This window comes from Diorhabda carinulata, chromosome X (genome assembly GCF_026250575.1).
Source record: "Diorhabda carinulata isolate Delta chromosome X, icDioCari1.1, whole genome shotgun sequence".
NCBI lineage: Eukaryota > Metazoa > Arthropoda > Insecta > Coleoptera > Chrysomelidae > Diorhabda > Diorhabda carinulata.
In genome coordinates this window covers 42,787,398-42,809,595 of record NC_079472.1, presented here as the reverse complement: position 1 = coordinate 42,809,595, position 22,198 = coordinate 42,787,398, and the positions used below count along the sequence as shown (strand labels likewise).

Here is a 22,198-nt window from a genome sequence, read left to right as displayed (position 1 = left end):
ATCTTATTGGCTAATTATAATACCCTCTCTCAATAAAATTATTTTACCTTACAACATACATATATAAAACTACCAAAACAAATGCAATGATTTCTAAACCTTTACAGTAAATTATTTGATAGTTAATTCTGAACAGCTTCTGAATTTTTTGAATTTAACTTGGTTAGCTAGTTTTGTAAATATATCAGCAAGTTGGTTTCCACTGTCAATATTCGCAATACTAATTAAACTATTATTAATTTTTTCTTTTGTAAAACAAAATCGGATATCAACATGTTTAAATCTTTCATTATTCTCCGAATTATTTGCTATCTTCATTGCCGATTGATTATATTCATAAATAGTAATTGACGGTTTTAACTCAAAATGACAAAAATCTTTTAAACGTTTTTTATCTAAGATGTCTCAAAAATTACCAAAATTAAAGCAATATATTCTGATTCTGTAGACGAAATTGGAACCATCTACTGTTTACTACTAGCCCATGATATAGTACATCCTAGTAATATGAAAACATAACTTGTATTTTACTTTCTATCTTGGGCATCACCTCTCCTATAAAGGTCTACATATCCCCACAAAATATTGGTGTTCTAATGAATTCTGAAAATCAACTTCAAGTTTAGAGTTTCCTTAACATATCTCAAAACTCGTTTCATAGCTATGAGCAAACTATTGTTTGCTTTATCTAGATATCTACTTAAGAAACACACAGTTTGATAAATATCAGATCTAGAATCTTGAACTGCATACATCAATCTCCCAATAATTTGCTTGCTCATTTTCAACAATTTTCCATCACCTACTGTATTGTAAAATCATAATCTCTAGTTAAATCAATCGGTGTACATACAGGGTAACAATCTTGCATCCCATACTTTTTCAAAACTTTTCAAATAATTTTCTTGACCATGCAAATTTCTCATCAAAAGTGTGTTTAAGCCTATCAATTTCTAATGCGTCTGTCTCTAATATGAGCAAATCATCCACAGAAGGCAATACATATAATTTGTTTTGATCTATACATTTGGAATACAAACAGTGATCATTTTCAACTTTTCATCAAATAATCAAATTTTTTGTTTCTGCATTTGGAGCTTTTCTTTAGTCCATAAATTGATTTTTCTAACAAGTAAACTGTCTCAGAATAAGAAATAAAATCTCTAGAAATATTAGGTTACCACCGTAAATTTATAAAAAATTTTGCCAAAATCACAAGACCTATGCCTTAAGAAAAACGATTGTTTTGAAACATGTAAAAATATTTTAACGTCTGAACTAGTTTTAATTTATCCGGATTTCGTAAAAGAATTTGAAGTAACAATAGATAATTCTAACTACGCACTAACGCAGTTCTTTTATAAAATAACCACCCTATATGCTATGCATCAAGAACCCTCAATACAGCCGAAATAAAGTATTCGACGATCCAAAAAGAACTTCTGGCCATAGTATGGAGCTGCAAATACTTTCGCCCATACCTTTTCGGCCGGAAATTCACAATATATTTGGACCACAAGCCACTGCACTCTATGAAATACCAAAATTCTATGCTAGTCAGATGGAGATTGGAATTGGAAGAGTACGATAACGTCATTAAATATAAAAAAGGTTTGTCAAACTCAGCCGCAGTTGCCCTAAGTAAAAATCCATGCATAGAATTGAATGCTATGGATAATGAATCAATAATAAATAACGTAGGAGATGCGGATGAAATAATAGAATACTTCCTACCAATCCTGACGAAATTCCTCCACTTTATAGTCCTGACCTTGAGGAAATACTGAACAACTAACACTGTAATTCTAAAAACAAACCAACAAAATATGATCACGGAAATAAACTTCCAAAGTTCACTTTCTAAGAAAAAAATTACAATGTAACAACTCGCATCTTATCAAAAAATCAAGAAAAATTCGCAAATTCTCTCGAAAAGTTTCAAATCAGCGTGTAAAAATCAATCACCGAACCCCACGAATATTTAACCTTTCAAGCAATCATTTCACAAATAAATCTGGACTGTCAAAATGTTATCACATTCTTTTAGAAGAAATTTACCCTGACAACCAAGTTACAAAATTTAAACATTCTAACATACTACCAATGTTTAGGCACTCAAGCTTTGTTTGCTAATAATAAATTAATTTTAGCTATACATATATCAAAGCGGAGGTCCTCAAATTATATCACCTCTTTCTCATCATCCAAAACAACCAAATATTCTCCCTAAAATATTCCTATCTGGCACGGAACAAGTCGAATCAACAATTTATAGAATAAATCTGTGCACTACTAGAAAATGTATATTTCTGCATTGAAGACCACTCTTCTGACAACTACTGTTGCTCGAAAACCAATCGACCAAAAGTTGCCAAAAAATAAATTAATAATTAGAAAAATCACTTACTGAACAAATTACACAAGACGAGATAATTATTATTCAAGTAAAAACGGAAAAGGTTTTTTCTAAATGCCACACAGAAAAATATCTAGAAGTAAGGAAACCTACACTAATAAAAATACCAAAGTCATGCCAAATAGAAATCAACGCAAAAAAATTCTTCCATAACGTCGAAATATAACAAGGAAAACCACTACTTCTTCCCAAAGCAATCATGGGAAAATTCGATACGACTCCAGAATACGAAATACCCAAAATGGAAAAAATAAATTTAGAAGATATTCACAAAATAAACAAAATGACTAATCAACTTATACCACTAAAAATTTCAGCATCCTACCACTACACCAAAATTTTTGGTAGAATATCTTTACTATCCATAATTTTATTAATTCTGGGATGGATTTTTAAGAAGAAAATCAAGAAAACTCTACAAAAATTTGCAAAAAGCAAAACAAGAAACAAAATTCAATCGAAGAATACCTAGAAAAGCCCAAAATTTTGTTTTTGAAAATCCAAATTCGAAGTTTTAATATATAATTAGCGTAATAACCATTGAACATTAGTTAAAACGTTAATTTCAGAAAACCCTCATGTTAATAGAATATAAAAAGTCCAGTTCTAATATGTATTTGAAAAAAATGATAATGTGGCGATATAGCTGCTAAATGGATTCCTGTACATAACATAAGGAGATAAGAAGTAGCATCGCGTTCCGAGCAATTTTAACTTCGTGGATTGACTACTTTAGAGTTTGTGAAGTGTATTGATGCTTGGTAATACTTCTATGCTAACCAGGAAATCTTCCTATTCTTTGTTCGACCACACCACAAACGTATTACCAACACTGCATTACTGTTACTATTAAAAGTTACAATTTATTTTTGCCAAAGTTCGAGTCTAACACTTTAATATCACCAAGTTTATTTTGAGTGTTGATTGGTATCGAAAAAAAAAATTAATACTTAATGACGGCTAGTATTGATCACATGCCTGGTCATGTATTATTATTGTTTCCATGATTTTATTACTGTAATATTTTTTATTTCATTAGGAATAAATATTTAAGAGATACGTACAACTTTGCGCAGCAGTATAAGAATACTATTGAATAGCATTCCCAGTTGAACTAATCCAAGGAAACGTCATATCTCTTAATTGGGACACCATATATACATAATGATTATATATCTTCAGATTTGAGCATTCTTTTTGTTATTAGGAAGGTCCAGTATATTCAATGGTTTAGTTTAGTTTAGTTTAGTTAGTTTAGTTAGTTTAGTTAGTTTAGTTAGTTTAGTTAGTTTAGTTAGTTTAGTTAGTTTAGTTAGTTTAGTTAGTTTAGTTAGTTTAGTTAGTTTAGTTAGTTTAGTTAGTTTAGTTAGTTTAGTTAGTTTAGTACCCTACCTCGGGATAAATAGCATCTTCCTATTTTAAGAAGTAACCCTTATTATCATAATGATTTACATATTCTATGTCTCTTTCTTTTTTAGCAACTTTATACTTAGTACTACATCTAAAAGTCACAATTAGAACATTTTCTTTCATTAGTAATCATTATATTACAGCTTTCACAAACAACATTGATTTATACGACTGTTTCACTTCACATGTTGACAATTTTATACTAGTATATGTTATATTGCCCACATCATATTATATTCTGTTCAAATAATATCCACCATATTCACTTACAGGAGAGAGATTTCCATCAGGCGAGGACGTTATTGGAGAAACATGGCAGCGATTCTTTGGAAGTGCTAAAAACGCTTGAGCAACGTTGGACTAAATTAAAATACTTAAAAGGAGATTATGTTGGAAAATCGAAATTATTATGGAAAAAATGTTTTATTTTTATGTTAGGTCGGAAACTTTCCAGACAATTCTCGTATAAAACATCCTTTATAAACAAGGTGTCAATTTAGTAAACAACACATCAGAACAATCAAAGTAATAATATTTTCATCCTCCAATTTGCACAAATTATAATTATTCATATTTTTATAAACTGTTTATCACCATATTATTATTTCTCATGAGCTCCTTTTTTTAACAGGATTAATATTGATCCATGACTCAAATTTCATCAATTAATTCCAGGCGTAATAAACACGACATTTATTTTCACGACTAATACGAATTCTCATAATCTGGTTTATTCTTTACTCAATAAAAATATTCACGAAGAAGTTTAATAACCAACATCGATTTAAACTTAAATTACAAACTTCGTTTTATTAGAGAGATCAACGATTTGTCGCTTTAGAATTAGGCGCTTCAACTTTCTACCTAATTATTTTATAATACATAACATCAAAGAATATTTAGAAATTTTAGCATGGATATTTAATAGCGTAGGTATATTGCTTAGAAAGGAAGTGAAGGAAGGTTATGAATTAAGAGGGATTTGGATTATTAAAAGACTCTTTGAATAACTAAATTGTCGAAAATAGTAACTCAAGATAGACGAGGAAAATAATAAAACGAATTTTTCACTTAACGGAGCTCTTATCTTTGCAATCAACAATTTTTAAAATACATTGGCTGAGCTCTGTCTCACTCTTACTAGCATTACTGGTAGTTTTCCACTAATGTGGCTTTTAACTGGTCGAGCGCTTTCTTTTGAATGTTCTTCATTGTCAAAAAATGGCGTCTTTCAAGTACAAGCTTCAATTTATTGAAACAAAAATGCAAGGACTTGAATCAGTAATCTTCAAACTAGATCAACAAAATAGTTTTTTCTATTGTCCTTCTATTCAACTGTGAGGTTTCAAGTTCTATTACGACCCAAATATAATGAAATTGTTCAAATTCAATCCTTCCCAATTCCTTTTGTCATATGATGGGTTGATCTCACAAGAACTCTCATACGTTCAAAGTTTCGCTGTTTTTATCGAAGGTCCCCCTGATTTCTTTCCTTTCTTTTTATAAGATTCTTTTTTTCATATTTCCAAAATAAAGATCATTTTGTTTCCTATCAATTCTCGCAGTTTTTTTGTCTCTTTTTTTCCTTATTCTCAAAAATGAACATTTTATGAATATTCTGCAGCACTTCATAATAACTCTGTGTACAATTATAATTTTATAGTCGCTAACAACAAAATGTTTTATAAATCAAATCTATAGCAATATACTCGTAGTAGTTTAGTTAATTCAGATTGTGAACAAAAAAAGGACATATAATTATATAATTAGACTTTAGCCAAATACATTTTATGATATTTTTGTGGAGCTGTTGGATGCTATATCGTTCACTTAACAATGGAATAACTAACTGATCAGTTGATTAAAAAGCTTCGCACTAAATTATTAAATTGATTCAATAAGAGACATGAACCATAACAACAGACGTATTTTAGGCAGTTTAGTAAAACCGGAGCCTTTTAAGGTCTCTAAGTCAAGGCAGTCTGCAACACATCATCGATTTTTACCATTGAAAACTCTAAGAAACCATTCAATGAACCTAGGAATTCGCAAAATTCACTGAGACGAAGCTACCAAATTAGAATCGATAATGAAACAGCTGAAAACAGATTGAGTAGATATGAATTAGAGCCCAAAAGACTCATCTGGCAACACCGGGTCGAAGTCTAGCCAGAGAACACCTGAATTGAAAAGCAACTGATTAGGAAAAAAAGCGAGTTGCAATTCGTTTTATCATCAACAAATGATAGTAGTCTCAAGGTACAGAAAAGACCCCCATGTTTACAAGACCATAGTCTTCTTATTTGGATGCATAGAGTGGAAGAAGTATTATGGTTTCCGAGCAATATGTGCACAATTCAGTTTCAAATAAGGGAAGTCTCTGTAGTGCTAATAGAATGGTTAAAGGGAATAGTTATTATTAATATATGTTTAGTTGTGTAGAATGCTTTATGGCTTAACAGTAATATTTCTGTTTTGGATTTTTATTTGAATTAAGGAAATTTATTTAATTTTGTGTAAATGCTGAAAGACTTCGTAGATTTGTTTTATACATAATATCTTTATTCTACGAAACATATCAAAATTTAATTTTTATTTATTTTCTTATTAAATATATCCTTTTTTAGTGAGTATTAATTGATTTATTTTTGTTGCAGACTGTATACATATGACATCGGAAGAGGGTGAATTTTATCACAAAGCATTATCTGTTGATGGTCAAGCGTGTGGTATTTATATTTTCAGTGAACCAGATCAAAATATAGAACTTCGTTTCAACTACTTGGATGTTCCTTGTGAGAATGGAGGGCTTGTTTCGGTAAGTTGATTTGAAATCCGTACTTGGATGAAAGACATTCTGAGAATAAACCTAGGGGAAAACTTTATCATTACTTTGTACCAGCATAGGTTATTACTTCATAATTGCGAAATCGATATATATTTTTACTGAAAAATACATGGTATGTATGAGCTATCAAAACATAATAGTATAATCACAATGTTGCCAGGTTGTTTCAACAGAATTGTAAAAGATGTCTAAACATTTTTCTGCAGTACCTTTTATTTTGAATAAGAATGACGTTACGGAATTTTATTAGAAAGCCTGTATATATATGAACAGGATGTCCTGCATAACAACCGATACAGAGCAACAGCGGATAGGGGAGCCTAAAATATGAATATTGGCTTGAAATTACTTCTATTTTTAGGGCATATTTTACTTCAGTATTCGCATGATATTGTTTCTTGGCATTTTAAAGCGTATGTTGTTCCCATTCTTCTTTTGAAGGTCAGTACTCACGTTGTGTTTTTTTGTCGGAGATCAATGTGCCATCGAAGTGTTCGCGAACAGTGATGTGATTATCTTTTTCGGTTAATGTTCAGAAGCTATGAAACTTTGCTTTGTTGAGAGGTCTACTAATAAACCAATTATTTATTGTAAGGCTCCGCTGTGTATCATGATAGGGATAGTGGAAGGTTCAACAAAAGAATCTTTGGTAGATATGCCAACATTTAGATTAGTAATAATGGAATATTTTCTGAAAACGTCAAATAATAATATCCATTTCAGTGTACATTTTTTCGAAATGTATACCTGGAGTAGTCAATGGAATTGAAAAATTATAAGCTCATGCAAACATGATATTATTTATTTATTACTTCTTTTCGCCTGAACTCCCTTCCTCATTAAATCCAAGACTAGTAAATTGATAGCGATTTCCATGTTAGGAAGAATCAAAATATGAAATATGTTGATACATTTATCCTTTTTCTTTGTTGTAAGTCCTTTTTTCAGTACAACCAAATTTGTATCACAATAATTTTTATGTGAATATGTCAAATCTGATATTGTCATCTATAAATCAGAAAGTTTTACATGGTGAACGTACTCGAATGTGTTGTCATACAGTGCTATTTGAATTCTTTACAGATGCTTGAAACATTCATCTTGAACAAAAAATGGAATTAAATCGCGAAAATTTTCGTGATTTTCTATGACTTCGACGTGGATCAATCCAATCAACTCGCTTTAACTTTTGGTGATGAGGGACCATATCTAGTCGCGTTTCCCTGGTTTACCGGATTGAATAGTGGCCGCAATTTGCTACACGATCAAGTTCGTGATGGTCCAAAACTGGCTTTCGTGCCAGACAATATCGATGCTGTGCGTAAACTGATATTGCAAGATCGTCATGTGACATAAATTGTGATTGAGGCTTACTTGGACATTAGGTCCACTCGCATACTCTCAATAAAATTTGTTCGCTTTAAATCCCGCATAATTCAAAATTCATTCGCGGTGCTTCTTAAGACGTTTATAAGATCGTGATAGGCGACGAATCATGGATCTGGTCCTATGTATATAATATTTTCACCAGGAATTGTCTCCTCAACTTTGAATTAAGCTTTCGAGCTTCACTTATATCCACTCTATCCTTCCAAGGTCCCAGAATCAGATAGCAAATTAAGCTTTTGGGTGGGTTTCATTCTAAGAATTATTATATATGTTTGTCTCGGTTACATGTAGATATTAGGGATTCTTCGAGTATCCTCTGACTTTCCTTGGAAAGCTAGATACATTTATAGGTAGGTTCAAAACGTACTATCGCTTTCTGAATCTGGGAAAGCAGCAAAGGTAGAGAACTATTATCAGATCTGAATATCAATTCATAAATACTTACTAAGCATTTATTTCAATATAAACAGAAATTGTTGTAAATACCATTGTAATGAATTTTGTTCATTCATTCATCGCATGAATTTTGTTAACTCAATCATTGAAATTAATTGAGTTGATTCAACATTTGTAAAATTGTAGCTTGTTTTTTGAGTGAATAAAGTTGTTTTTTTTTAAATGAAATTTGAGGAATGGTATTTATAACTCCATGATCTTTTTGTTGTGATATCTAAGTTCTACAAATTTTCCATATTTTCTAAGATGTTTTTCAATTAATAAATAATAGTATTAATAATTTTTGACTGGACCTCTCCTTCAAATTGGCAACAATAATATAATCAATGAGTCATTTATAAGCAAATTACATTTGCTTTATCAAGGATATTGGAACATGTACCTACTTGTCTGTTTACTCTGTACATTGTCATAATAGAACCATCCAGTATTGAGGTAGTTGTAATTATTTAATCGATCAATTGTGCTGATGCATGTCACTCGCATTCGTCAATAAGAAAAAGAATTCATTTTACGCAGCTAAATATATAAACATAATTTTTTTGGGACAGCTACCAAGTTTTTAACTGAATAAAGATGATTCAATTATTGAAAGAATGTGAATAAGAAGGATATAATGAGAAAATATACTATAATTCCAATGAAAATCGATTTTTGTGAGTTCCATTTCTAATAAAATCCTAATTTGCTCAATAAAATTTAATTCTTCGCAAATACATCACTTAACTATGCAGTACAAATTATTTCAAAGCTAGCACTCAAGATACAGTATAATATTAGTGTTACACTTCCATATAATTTTTCTCAGAGAAGACAATAGTATAGCATTCGACTCAATTGTTGATTAAAATAGTTTAAAGATTAATTAATCATGTGAAGAATTCTCTTCAGTCTACTTATTTGTATTCGTCGACATTGATCTCTTCAATCCTAATCATATAGTAAAATTTTCTTCGTATATTTCGCGTCGTCACGATAAACACAATTGCAAACTAACTCTTGACAGGTTTGTGAAGTTTTTCTTCTAGCATTTCATTACATTTCTAACACGGTACTTGGTAAGTCCAACAAATTTCGAATTTGAGAATATGAATTACCTTTATTGGATAGTTTCATAACGACCCTCTTCATCAACAATTAATTTACTCCTTTCCATTTTCATTCACTATCAATCATTGCCCCTCATATGAAATAGAATAAATTAATGGAAGTTATGACATAACTTTCATAGTAACCTCGATTTTCACCAATTATAATGTATTGAAAATTAATAAATAAATAAAATAGAAATTTTAACGTTCATTTTTCGACATGTGAAGTCATTTTTAGCGAAAGGTGAATAGTAATAGTTTTTTTAACATGTTCTTTAGAATTTGAGTAGTGGTGTTGGAACGGGATGGTGCTCATATTGAATTGATGTTCGGAGTCCACAATGAATTTTGCATTACAATTTCTGTAAGTTGTAATGAAAGTTTAGGTGTAATACAGCAAACCTATTGGTAACGTACTGAAAGAGCAGCGGTTAACAAAGTTGACATTCAACAAAAATATGCAATTTTGCAACCTACTTTTTAGCCAACTTAGGAAAATGAGAGTAATGCTCAAATTTCTTAGTGATGAACTATGGAACTATTCAACTCTGTCTAATTTCTTTACATTGAAATAAAAAACTATTATAATGTGAATAAAATGAGAAATACTGCTCGAATCTATTATTACTCAAATGCACACAACTTGAAGATATTTTAATACTCTTATTTCAACGAGAAAGATATGATCCATTCTTACTTTTATTCATTATTGTTTTAGCTTCATTTATTTTCATAGTAGTGAGGTGTATATATCCAATTTAATTCGGTATTTAGTTTATTGTTAACCATAGATATGAGGTGGAGAAGAAAATGAGACCAGGCAAGGATAATTACCAGCAACTGAGAGCCAAACTGTTTACTATGTGAACTATTTTTCAGTGTCGTACCTTCTAATAAATAGAGTCAAGGGTTCTTCACTTATTATTGTTGACATGGTTTTAGTTAGTTGTTCCTAATCAATTATGAATGAAACGAAATCGCAAAGATGTTTATCTCAGGACGCTCTTGGTTTTTAATAATAATAGTTAAGAGTTTAAAAAATTCATACAGGCCAATCTCGATGTAAATTCCTTACAAAGTAAGCTGTTCCATGAGCAATCTTATTGTGCCTGGCAAAAATTATCCGCCCGCATGCAAATATAGACTAAATTCGTTCAATTGTGAAAAAAATATTAGCCGAAGAACCTTAAGAATCAGTTATTTTTCCAGTAGATGTACAAAGAAGATTTTAACACCATTTTGTAATTTCAATAATCGTATAATAACTTTTCTCTTGGATTCCCAGATAACTTCTGCGTATAGAAAATATGCATGGCGTCTATTTTCTTACACAGTTTTAAGGTAGGTTTGGATTTAACCTAATTCACAATTTTTATAGCTGTAACAACCAGTCTTTGTGAATCATCGACCAATGGCCAGGAATACTTTGAAGGCCATAATATGATCAGAAAATATAGATACTTTGTTCAAAAACTCTTGCAACTACACTGCTATTTTCTAACACATACTTCACGCATTCACCGACACAATTATCACAGAAAGATTACAACTTATTAGCATGCTTAACAAGGTATTTGCATGGATGTCGATCTGCTATATATATTACAAAAACAAGCTCATATACGCATTGGATATCAGTAGACTCATTCAATTGTATAGTCGTATAGTGTAATATGTGGTACTTACAATTTTCCGCGTTCATCATCCCCCCATGGAGTGAGCGTCAACCCAGTGAGTGACATCATTCAAACTTTCTGACACGACTACGGGAATGAAATTTCAATGAGAAAAACTATGAGCATTATGTTTTGGAACTGGAAAGGCATTTTTATGTTAGACTATTTGTCAAGTTCAATTAATACCAATGCTGAGAAGTACTGTGAAACGTTATTAAGATCATGTACGCTATTCAAAATCAACAACCAGGGTTGCTTTTTAACGATGTCGTTTTGTTTCACATCAATACTCGGCTAAAAGAGAGACGCAACTAAATCATTCAATTCACAATTCTGGCTAAGTGCCATCACGTTTTATCTATTTCCTAAACTTTAGGAATTTCCTGGTAGAAAGCGAATGTGAAAATTATGACATCTGATATTAATTGGTTTAAAGTTCGGCGACCGAGTTCTTTGATAACAGGACCCACAAAGCTGGTCCTACAAATATTTGAACGTTAATGATGACATGATTTTCATATGTTAGTTTGTAATACAATTTACAGTCAAAACTGAATTTTCTCTTACCTAATTACAAAACGATAGCAACTTGATAAATGACTATTGTATTATTGGATAGTAATATCCGCTTGATTCCTTTAACTACACTTTGTGCAAATAACAGTATATTTCAGCGATGGTAACATCAAATGCCAATGGTACGGAGCTTTCCGAACGTGACCATATTTAGCTTTTAGCATAATGAGATATAGAGAATATACTAAATTTTTATTGATATTAACAAATGAAAAAAATATTTGTTGAACATTCTATACGAAATTTTATGTTGAAGTAAGTCTACCTGTATATTATTACTGCTTTAATGCCATGTTTCCAAGATAATCATAACTTCAGATCTGTAGCATCATATTTTCTCACAACTTTCCAGCGTTTGGTTTCATGTTATTTCGAGTCAGATTCAATATTCTATATTTTCTTATCACAATACTTATTTTCCCAATCGAGTGGTGGTGACGACGTGATACCCCTTTCAAACAGTTTTCCATTACTATCTCTAAAGGTTAATCACTCTATTTTGTCAAAGAAGCACAATACAAAATGGACTTTGCGAAAACAATAGATAACCGTCACCTTCCGTCACGTTTCTGGCTCACGACATGTTTAGTTCACTGTGCCACTCGTGCATGGCAGCTGTTCGACTGAAATCATTATAACCAACCCAAACAGTCTGAGATAGGAGCAACACAAACAGTTCGATAGATAATATGGTTTTTATGAATGATTCTTTGTTTTTATTAGTATTATAAGTTGTCTTGTATTGTTTCAAATTATGTTTGTAGCAATATTTTCCTTAACTTGAGTTTATATAAATTTAACGAAATCATAAACGCTTGAATGAGATATCAAACTCATCACGACAAGGTGTTTTATTCTTATTCTTATGTCTTATACAGTCTCGGCTCGCTAACTAGAGTAAACTCAATATTCATTTACGACCAATATTTAAAAAAATACTATCCAATTTCATGATACCATTATAATGTATATTAGAATCAATGAACAATATCCATTCTTGAATGTTTGAACTATACTTATAAACTATCTAAATCCAAAATTGTATGTGATTCTTTTTAAAAATTGACACAATTCACGTTATCCATTCAATTTCAAAGTCAAAACATACGGTTACGGAACTGCTTTCTATCGTATTCCGAAGAGATTTAAAATAATTCTAGTTTTCTGTAGTAACTAATAAACCTAAACGGTTGCGACGAAGTTGAACAGCTGTTTCTTGTCATCTAATTAAAACTATGCCAAATTTGATTAGCAAATGAAATATTTCCAACACAGAACTGATTCAAATTGGAACTTAATGGAACTCTGTTTCCACGTTTCTGATGAAATTCGAAAAGTTTGAGCTCATATTTTGCTTTATATTTATCTGTAATTCCTGACCGACTATTAAAAACCGAAATAATTATTACTAGAATTTTCCATCAAATTATAGTCGGTTTAGTTAGTCAAATTTTTTTATATGTATCTTAATCTGTTTGAATTACTACACCTTACAATGAATAACAAGATCGGAAGTATACTATATTCTTCGTTCTAAATGTAATTTGGTGTATACTTTTGATAAAAGTAGTTGAGATGTAATGGTAAAATTAAAACATATCTCAGAGAAGTCCAGGTTTCACCGTAATCCAATATTATACCTCAACAACCACTAAATTGCTCTTGTTGGAAAATTTTGAAGAAGTATGAATATTTCTGTTTTGACGCAGGTGTCTATTACTCACACCGTTGTACTGAATGTATGAAACGTGCAATAACACTTGTCGACAAAAAATATTTTCCATTTCCAGTGATCCGGGTTTTAGGGTTTGGGTTCTTGATAACCACATTCAGAATATCTTCTCTTTGAATTTGGCTTCTCTTAAAAACTTGAAATCTGGAACATGATTACCTCACGTTTTACAACATCCACGCTGTTAATTTATTTTATCACCATAACCTACTGATAACAAAATATCTTTGCGTTGTAGAGTAAACCACCCCTGAAACTTGTCTTATACAAGTAAATAGTCAGTAATCAGTTGGTTTGCTCATGACCCTATCTACTCACATTTTGAGTTCATTACAATAGGGAGTAAGATATTTGTAGTGAGCAGTAATATCGATTTCCAATTGAATGAAATGTCGATGCTTCAATTTCGAGCTCCGTATTTAAGATTTCTCTTTGGATAAATTTAGATCTCTGAGAAGATTGATCTATTAAAAATCTGTTAAGTACTAGATAAATTGGGTATTGGAAGATCATATGCACATGGAACTGTTTTTGCGAGATTGGATTTTTTGTTTTTGGATTTATTGAAAACTCTTCTAATTTGAAAAGTCAAACTAGCAATAACTTTAATATCTTTCGATTCGCGAAGTACTATACAACAAAATTTCAGAAGTAATATTTTTAGGCTAATAGAACTATGATGTGAATTGTATTTGCAGTAGTGCAGTTATCAGTGTGTTCAGTATGAATCCCACCAACTCTTCCCCACCATAAGTTCTAGCTCTGTAGTTTGACCGCTTTATCAGTGGAGTTGATGTTGTTGCGGGAGTTCATCTCCCCCATCCCCCCAAAATTCCACGTTCTTTTGAATTGTGAAAATTAAGAAATTCATATATATATATATATATATATATATATATATATATATATATATATATATATAATAAAATCAAAATAGAAATTAATTTGTTCTCTTAGAAAAATTAATTTTTCCTCAGTCCTTACATCTCACATATGTAGCAGTACATATTCAATTAAATTATGTGTAGTTTTAATAGAATTTATAAAATATAACAATAAATTTTACTTAAATTATTTAGGTCTTTTTTATCATTTATAGCTTTTTAATTGAATTTATGTTTTTTTCTTCTTTTGATTTTTGGTGTTTTAGATTTTAATTTCGTGAAATATTGGATAGCGCATTATGTCCTTCATGACTTTTACTAATATCGTATTTTTCCAATTATCAAAAAATGTTGACATTTTTGTACTATTTTTAGGTGCAAAAGCCATCAATTCCCTTACCGTCCAAAAATTTGCTTAGCTACACTTTTAATCCTAGGACTAAAAGTAATTGCATTTGAGCTCTATAATTGGAATTTGTAGAAAAAAACATTGTCTCTTACAAAATTAGTAAAACAAACTAATTGGGCAACTATATATATAGGTATTTGTTTGTTATTTATAGTGATATTGAATGTACAATTGGAACAATTATTGCCAAAAATCAAAGCACCACTGAAATTATCACTAATAATTTTCGAACAATTCAAAAGATTTTCATTGATGCTAGAACAACTCAAAATATTCTCCGTAACTGTTGATGAAACATTCGAGGGAATATCTAAATAGGTACTTGTACCTTCTTTGTCAGGTTGCAATATTTTTCTGGCAGTATTCTCTTTGTTGATACGTGATTCTTCAATATATCCTTCTGCTACCGTACTCGATTTCCAACCTCCATGTCTTTTAAGATGAGGTGAGGTCACCGCCACCTTCAATACGAAGTGTAGCAGATGTTCTTAGCGAATGTCCAGTATACTCCTTCCAATTGTAACTTCAAAAATTTTGCAATTTCTTGCGGCACGCCACTAATTTTGTGAATACCATCAACCATTCTTTAACACTTCCCATTAACATACTTCAAAAATAAACGACGTTCCTATATATTTGATGGCCGTAGTGCAACATATTTTCGAAATAAACGCAAATAATTATCGCCTGTAATGATAAACAAACGAGGTTTCTTGTTTTATGTCTGCAAAATTTTTACGACCAGGAGCGAGTCCATATCCTTAGTGTCATCAATTTTCAAATGAACTAGTTCATCACAACGCATAGCCCCTCTAATTCCTATTACTAGAACAACCTTTATCATCAAATATAAATTATTAGGTGCCATATCCAGGAACCGATCCATTTCCAACTTTGTAATTTTGAATATTTACTAATATCCACACCATTTTTGATATCCAGTGTAGATCGCAACATTGAATACTGTGACTAAATAGTGGATGGCTAGACGGACTTCGTTAAATTTGAGAAATACACCATAAGAACACTCTCCGCATAGTTTTGCACATTTTTTCTTTACACCAATCCATGAATCGCTGTTATGCAAGTTCATAAACTTGGCGAGATTTGGGTGGCAAAAATTTAGATATACTGCTTCGGCACTTTCCAATATATCCGCAGGTATATTTTCATCGTGTTCGGGATTCATTTTGAAAGCAGCGTAAAAACTATTACAACAATTATATGATTAGTACGTCTACTGATGTTTACTTGACAATAGATATTTACCAACAATACCAGATATCCATGACTACTGACTTGCTATCGCTGTTATAATTAATGGGTGTTCAAATTTATTACCAAATTATTAACGATTTTTGAATAGAACTAACTTCATTTTAATTTTGACTTGGTTAGAGAAAAAATAGTATATATCATACGGACTAAAAGTGCCTATTTTTACTCGCAATTTTGCATTCACTTGGCTGCACTGCGCTCCGCCTCGCAACTGCAAATATTGCTCGTAAAAAAATATGCACTTTTAATCCTTATAATATAATAAACTATTATTAAAATAATTTGATAATTGTTGGGAAAGTCCTTGTACATATAGCATATATCAATAAAACAGAGATTTAAAAATTTTGATAGCAGGTAAATCTAATGAAACTGTTATTATGAAATCAGAAGAATCAAATTATGAAATTATTCAACAATGAGACAACTTCCTATTATCATTGTGAAAAATATATTGATAAATGGGACAAAATTAAAGATTATACAGAAATACCTCAAAACGAATTTATAAAAGCTATAAAACTCACATTTACATCAACGTACTTGGAATGGAATATACAAACAAATTGATGTTTGTGCTATGGGAGCTTCCATTTCAAGGGTTATAGCACGATTAGTAATGGAAGATCACTAGGAAACTGTCCTAAGCAAATTTGATATAAATATTCCTTTCTTTCTCCGAAATTCAATTCTTTCATGTAAAACTTCAATTCAAAATCGAAATATGTATATATATTTTACTTTGATAAAGACTGAAGTTAAGTAAAAACGTCAATTTTTCAAAAAAATTAAGAAAAAAAAATTTAAAACAGAAGAGACCTGAAATGAAAACATTATTTAGAAGCATTTATATATATATATACATATATATATATATATATATATATATATATATATATATATATATATATATATATATATATATATATATATATATATATATATATATATAAGTTGTTGATCATGAGCCAACGGAGGCTTCTGATTGGTGCATTTATGTGTATGTATGATGTGCACGCAAATTTTCAATGTAAATTCATTCCGATAAAAAGATCATTTCACGTCTGGCTTAAGAAATATGTATTCACTTTACTGAAAAACATAACTTTTGTATTAAAACTAAAAAAAAATAAAAATCACTAATTTTTTTTATAGCTATTTGGATTGGTTTTTTTCATAACAGACCAACAGTAATCCCCATGCTTCTCTCCCAAAATCCTCAAAGTCGTTCTTCGAAAACTTTCTTGCTGAAAACGCTCCCCTTGTTCGTTACAAGTTTTCAGGAAGAAAACTCAGATGCGACTGCAAAAAAATCCCCATAACATGATCTTGAGATCACCTCATTCTTTGCATTGGTGTCCTTTATACTTGATTAAATTAATTAATATACGCATCATTTCATATCTATCTCTAAAATCCACTGCGTGTCCTATTGGTATAGACGGTTTTTTATTAGCATTGCGTAATAAAACAGCTTTTAAACTATATTTCGAAGAAACCATAAATAAGCGCCTCTCTATGATAGTTTTGAATCATTGCTTCAGAAAGTCACGCTTCAGAAAATAATAATACTTTCCTTCTCTTTTGAAAACTTCTGAGTAAACTTTGCTTCTGTTTCTGAAAAACGTTACTTTTGTTTCTGGCAGAAATCAGTTCCATGGTTATAAGTGTGAACGAAGAAGCTGTGCTTTAGATCTTGATAATTGTGAATCTCTTATAAGATCATTCAATTCTTCTTGGTTAATTGAATGTGGAATATTTATTTGCTGAGAGAACTTGTCAGAATCACTAGATATCGATTTTAATGCAACATCACTTCCATTTTCATCTAGTATATTTCCACTAACATTACCGGGACACAATGGATGTGGTGAATCTTTCGATTGTTTTCCTATTTATAATATTCTAATATTCGTAACACAAAAGTAACAATCACTTTCATGATTACTAGGTAAGATAAATCTACAGCTTACGCAAGCACATGAGGCACCCACTTTTTATTTTGATTTGTAACAGAAAATCCAAAATAATGAAGACATGCACTTTTAATTAAGACATTTTAAATTAATTCGAAACAATATAATTTGTTCCTTTGAAGCGAACAAATAAACAATAAACTGTCGTCACAACGTTAGGTAATTAAAAAAAAACATTCAACTGCAGAAAGAAATTCTGACACTTTTCGGTTTGAGGAAGGTAGATCAAGATATTTATATTCATTTATTTTAGGGTATAAGAAAAAAGTTCAATTTTGTGAACTAGTATAATTAATAACCTTCAATAGAAGTTAGTCAGTAAGTTTATTTATATGTCCTTCACAAAATCGTAAAGTATGCATTTGATAATGTGATGATCTTTAGCAAAGTTGTTGTGCAAATCACAAAGATTTTTGAATGGTGCATTTATGTTTGAAAGAAGAATTATGGGTAAATCAATTTTCGATAGATGGCATCACTGTCAATAAGCGGTTTAATTGGATTGGATCCATTGTGTATTCGGATTCCTCATTGACATCTAATATATTCAAATGCATTTTTCACGTCGTTCCTATACACTTATGTCTCCTAAGATACCTGTTCTTTATTTTCTTTCGTGTGAAGTATAAACTGTTTAACGGATTTGCATATTTATTGTCTATATTGTAACTGATTTTGTTACGGTATGAATATTTTCAGGTAGTTGATGGTTGGGAACTGAGAGGAGAATTTTTTCCGAGCACTCGAGACCATCAAAAACCTCTAAGGGCAAGATTCAATGAATTTTGTGGTGAAAGAAAAATTAAGAAAGTATTCACGAGCTCTCAAAATGTTGCGCTTATACAGTACAGGATGCCTACCCGGGGGACCAGTTTTAGCTTCACAGTTAGATTCGTGAAAAATCCCACTCGTGAGTAAAAATATTTCACAATTAAGCCCTGAATATATATTCCAATTTATTTCAAATATATCATAACGAATTAATGAATTAATGTTTGATATGGAAATTGGAATCATTTATCATTCCATAAATAATAAATGGGTCAATAAAGAAAAAATCATAATTTCATGAAAGCTCAGTGGAACATTTTATAATAATATCTGTTTGAAGTATTGAAATATATTACCACTAACTCTAAAAAAGTTACAAATACTAATTTTAATTCATGAAGGGATAATAACCTCGTTTAAAAATATCAAGAATATATTGCGGTGATTTGTAGTGTGTTAGCTAATACTGACTATCTACACCGGCATAACCAAGTGTGCAACATCATCCACTAGACACTGGACAACAAGTTCCGTCTTCTCAATACATATACATCGTATTACAGGTACCAGCCGCAGAAGGTGCTCGAAAATGACAATGTATCTACCACCACGAAAGCCGGATTGCCTAGTAAGCGCACGAAGTCGACCTGTGAATTAAATCCATTTATTATGTGCTCCTATTTCAGAGTAATCAACATGAAGACCGATAGGACCACCTACCGATATGCCTTACATCGTGATTTTGCTAAGAGGTACGCAGAATTGCAGCACTTAACGGAACAACGAATAGCTGATCAGTGAAGGAGTATTGTGAAGAGTAATTTGCTTTCTGCGCCTATCCTGCAGCAAATACGAGGAGAGGTCCCTCTATATATTTAAAGAATAGATGACCCTCTCGCAGCACAAGAAGCAAACGGTGCACTCGGTGATTCCCACACTAGCGAACAAGAAGATAAAATTACCAGCACTCAGACTATACCCGATTTAGACAATACCTAACCAAATATCGTCGTGTCACTCTAAATACACAATGCATTAGCGGAATTGAGGGCACAAACCCTATACGTCGTCCAAAATTACCTACATTCACTTATTTATTGCATAGTAGTACTCCGTTTACATAATCAGGAAATATACGTGACAATTATCCGTACTAATAACACCAACAATATATCCTGGTGGCAACGCCGAATTGAACGATCTATCGATACTATTATGAGCGAACAAGGACGCCTAACGAAATACAATAATTGTGTACAACCTTCTAAAAGCTTGAGAAACCACAACAGAAAAATATTAAAGAAAATAGGTAGTTACAACATCCAGAACATCAACATTTGCGTGAATATATTTTATCTGCTTCAGCTCGGGCTGAATGCAGAATACTAAAATTTATCGGGACACATTAAGTGCACAAGAAAAAGCTATAGAATAACAATTTTCATAGCAACCAAATAGTATTTTACAGGAAACTTGTATCTACGACCAATAACAACACCAATCAATCTATGCCAATAAATCAGATGTTGGAAAAGTCTGGTCCCCATTGTGGTCAACTCCCAAAATCCACAAGAGAAATGCCGACGGGATAGCAGCCGAATAAATGCGATTGAATATTGTTCCAATGCAGTTTGCTGATTTTCACGGACGAAATCCATAATACTAACAACGGGAAAGCACCCGTTGCATGGGAAAGTTGATAATATCCAAAACTTCTGAAATAAGAAGTCCCCGAACGTACTCAGGGAATTAGCAAAGCAATTTTCTCACCTCCTACAGATCCCAGATGATATATCAATGTTCCACTGGGGTCCACTCATTTGCTTCCAATGAGCTCCCAGACTGAAGACCTCTACCGCAATCAGTACAAACCTATCACGTACCTACCCACTTTATATAAAATACTACTTGCATCACTAACAGAATTTATAGGTGTCGAGGAAAATAATATTTCTAGATATTCAATTAATGAAGGAGTTTTGAGTCATGAATTACTTATAATTATAACAATGAAGTATATGAAATCATTTAATATCAGAATACAAATTATTAAATGTTTTTGTTTGAACACCCTAAAATTTGTGTTTATGGACCTCACAATTTATGATTCAAAATTAGCTGTGTCCGCATTTTTCAAAGTTCTCAGAACATGTCTGTTTTCTCGAGAGCATAGACAATATTCCTTTATTATATCGTCACGGGAGAACGATATAGTATAATAGATATATTTTTTATGCTCTCATTAATATTCACATAATATTAATAATATTATGAGTGACTGATATTAAAATTAATTAATAGGAGATATCATCGAGAACCAAATGGAATTAGAAATTCAAACCCCATCCACATCTGGTCTTAATCGTCTTCATCGTCAGTTCTCGACATTTCTGTGAAGGAAATTTGTCCTCCCCCTCAAACTGTAGCAATTGGTACTGATAAAAAAAATGCAGAAGAAGGGGAAAAACTGGTCATTTGAATTCAACACAAAAAATTCATGAACTCAAAGAGAAGGTTATAGAAAAGGAAACAAAGATAAGAAAACAACAAGCCAGGAAACGGAAACTTGTCATTGAAAATGACAGTTCTGATGAAGATGAATCCGCCTTAGAGAACTTTTTGGAAAAGGGACAAGATGACTCAGATGATGATGCTAGCTGCCTTTACTGCAATGAGTTATTCTCGCACTCACGTGCAAAAGAAAAGTGGATTCGTTGTCAAAAATGTAACTCGTGGTGCCATAATGAGTGCGCTGGTGTTTCCTTCCATTGCAAGTCTTTTATTTGTGAGCTCTGTACCTAACGTGATGTTAGTTTGTTCTATATATAAAACTTTAGACATTTTTTTTTTCATTTATTTTAAAGGGGTCCGACATGGGCAGATATGTGCCAATGATGGACCCCTCGACTACTTTTTTAAAAATAGCTATGCTATTAAACAGGAAATTATTTGGCAGAAAAATCTTCCTATACTATAATAAACTTCGAGCTAAGTATATATTTTCATGTAAAAAAAATTAATAAGTCCAAAACTAAAAAAGTTGTAATGATATTTCCTTAAGGGGTCCATCATAGGCACATTTCCCCTAGAACTATAATAATCAATTTTTAATATATGGGATTTCGGAAATTTTAGTAGGTTAGTAATGCTGGAACATTTTTTAAATAATCTTTCTATAGTGTTCTAGAACAAATCTTGGAAACGCATTTAGAGATTTGACTGATGTGTACCTAGCCTGTTAATTCAATATTATTTCCTCCAATTTTTATCCCGATCGTGGTAAAAG

At 31.4% G+C, this 22,198-nt stretch overlaps 1 protein-coding gene across 3 annotated transcripts in view; it reads left to right on the top strand.

The window, feature by feature from the left end:
• LOC130901854 (corticotropin-releasing factor-binding protein) overlaps positions 1–22,198 on the top strand; it is an 88,418-nt gene that overhangs the window by 47,080 nt on the left and 19,140 nt on the right. For all 3 annotated transcript variants that reach the window (XM_057813487.1, XM_057813488.1, XM_057813486.1), the window contains 2 exons: positions 6,484–6,644; positions 18,841–19,051. In XM_057813487.1, the coding sequence (XP_057669470.1) occupies positions 6,484–6,644; positions 18,841–19,051 (372 nt within the window). The remainder of the gene's footprint in view (positions 1–6,483; positions 6,645–18,840; positions 19,052–22,198) is intronic.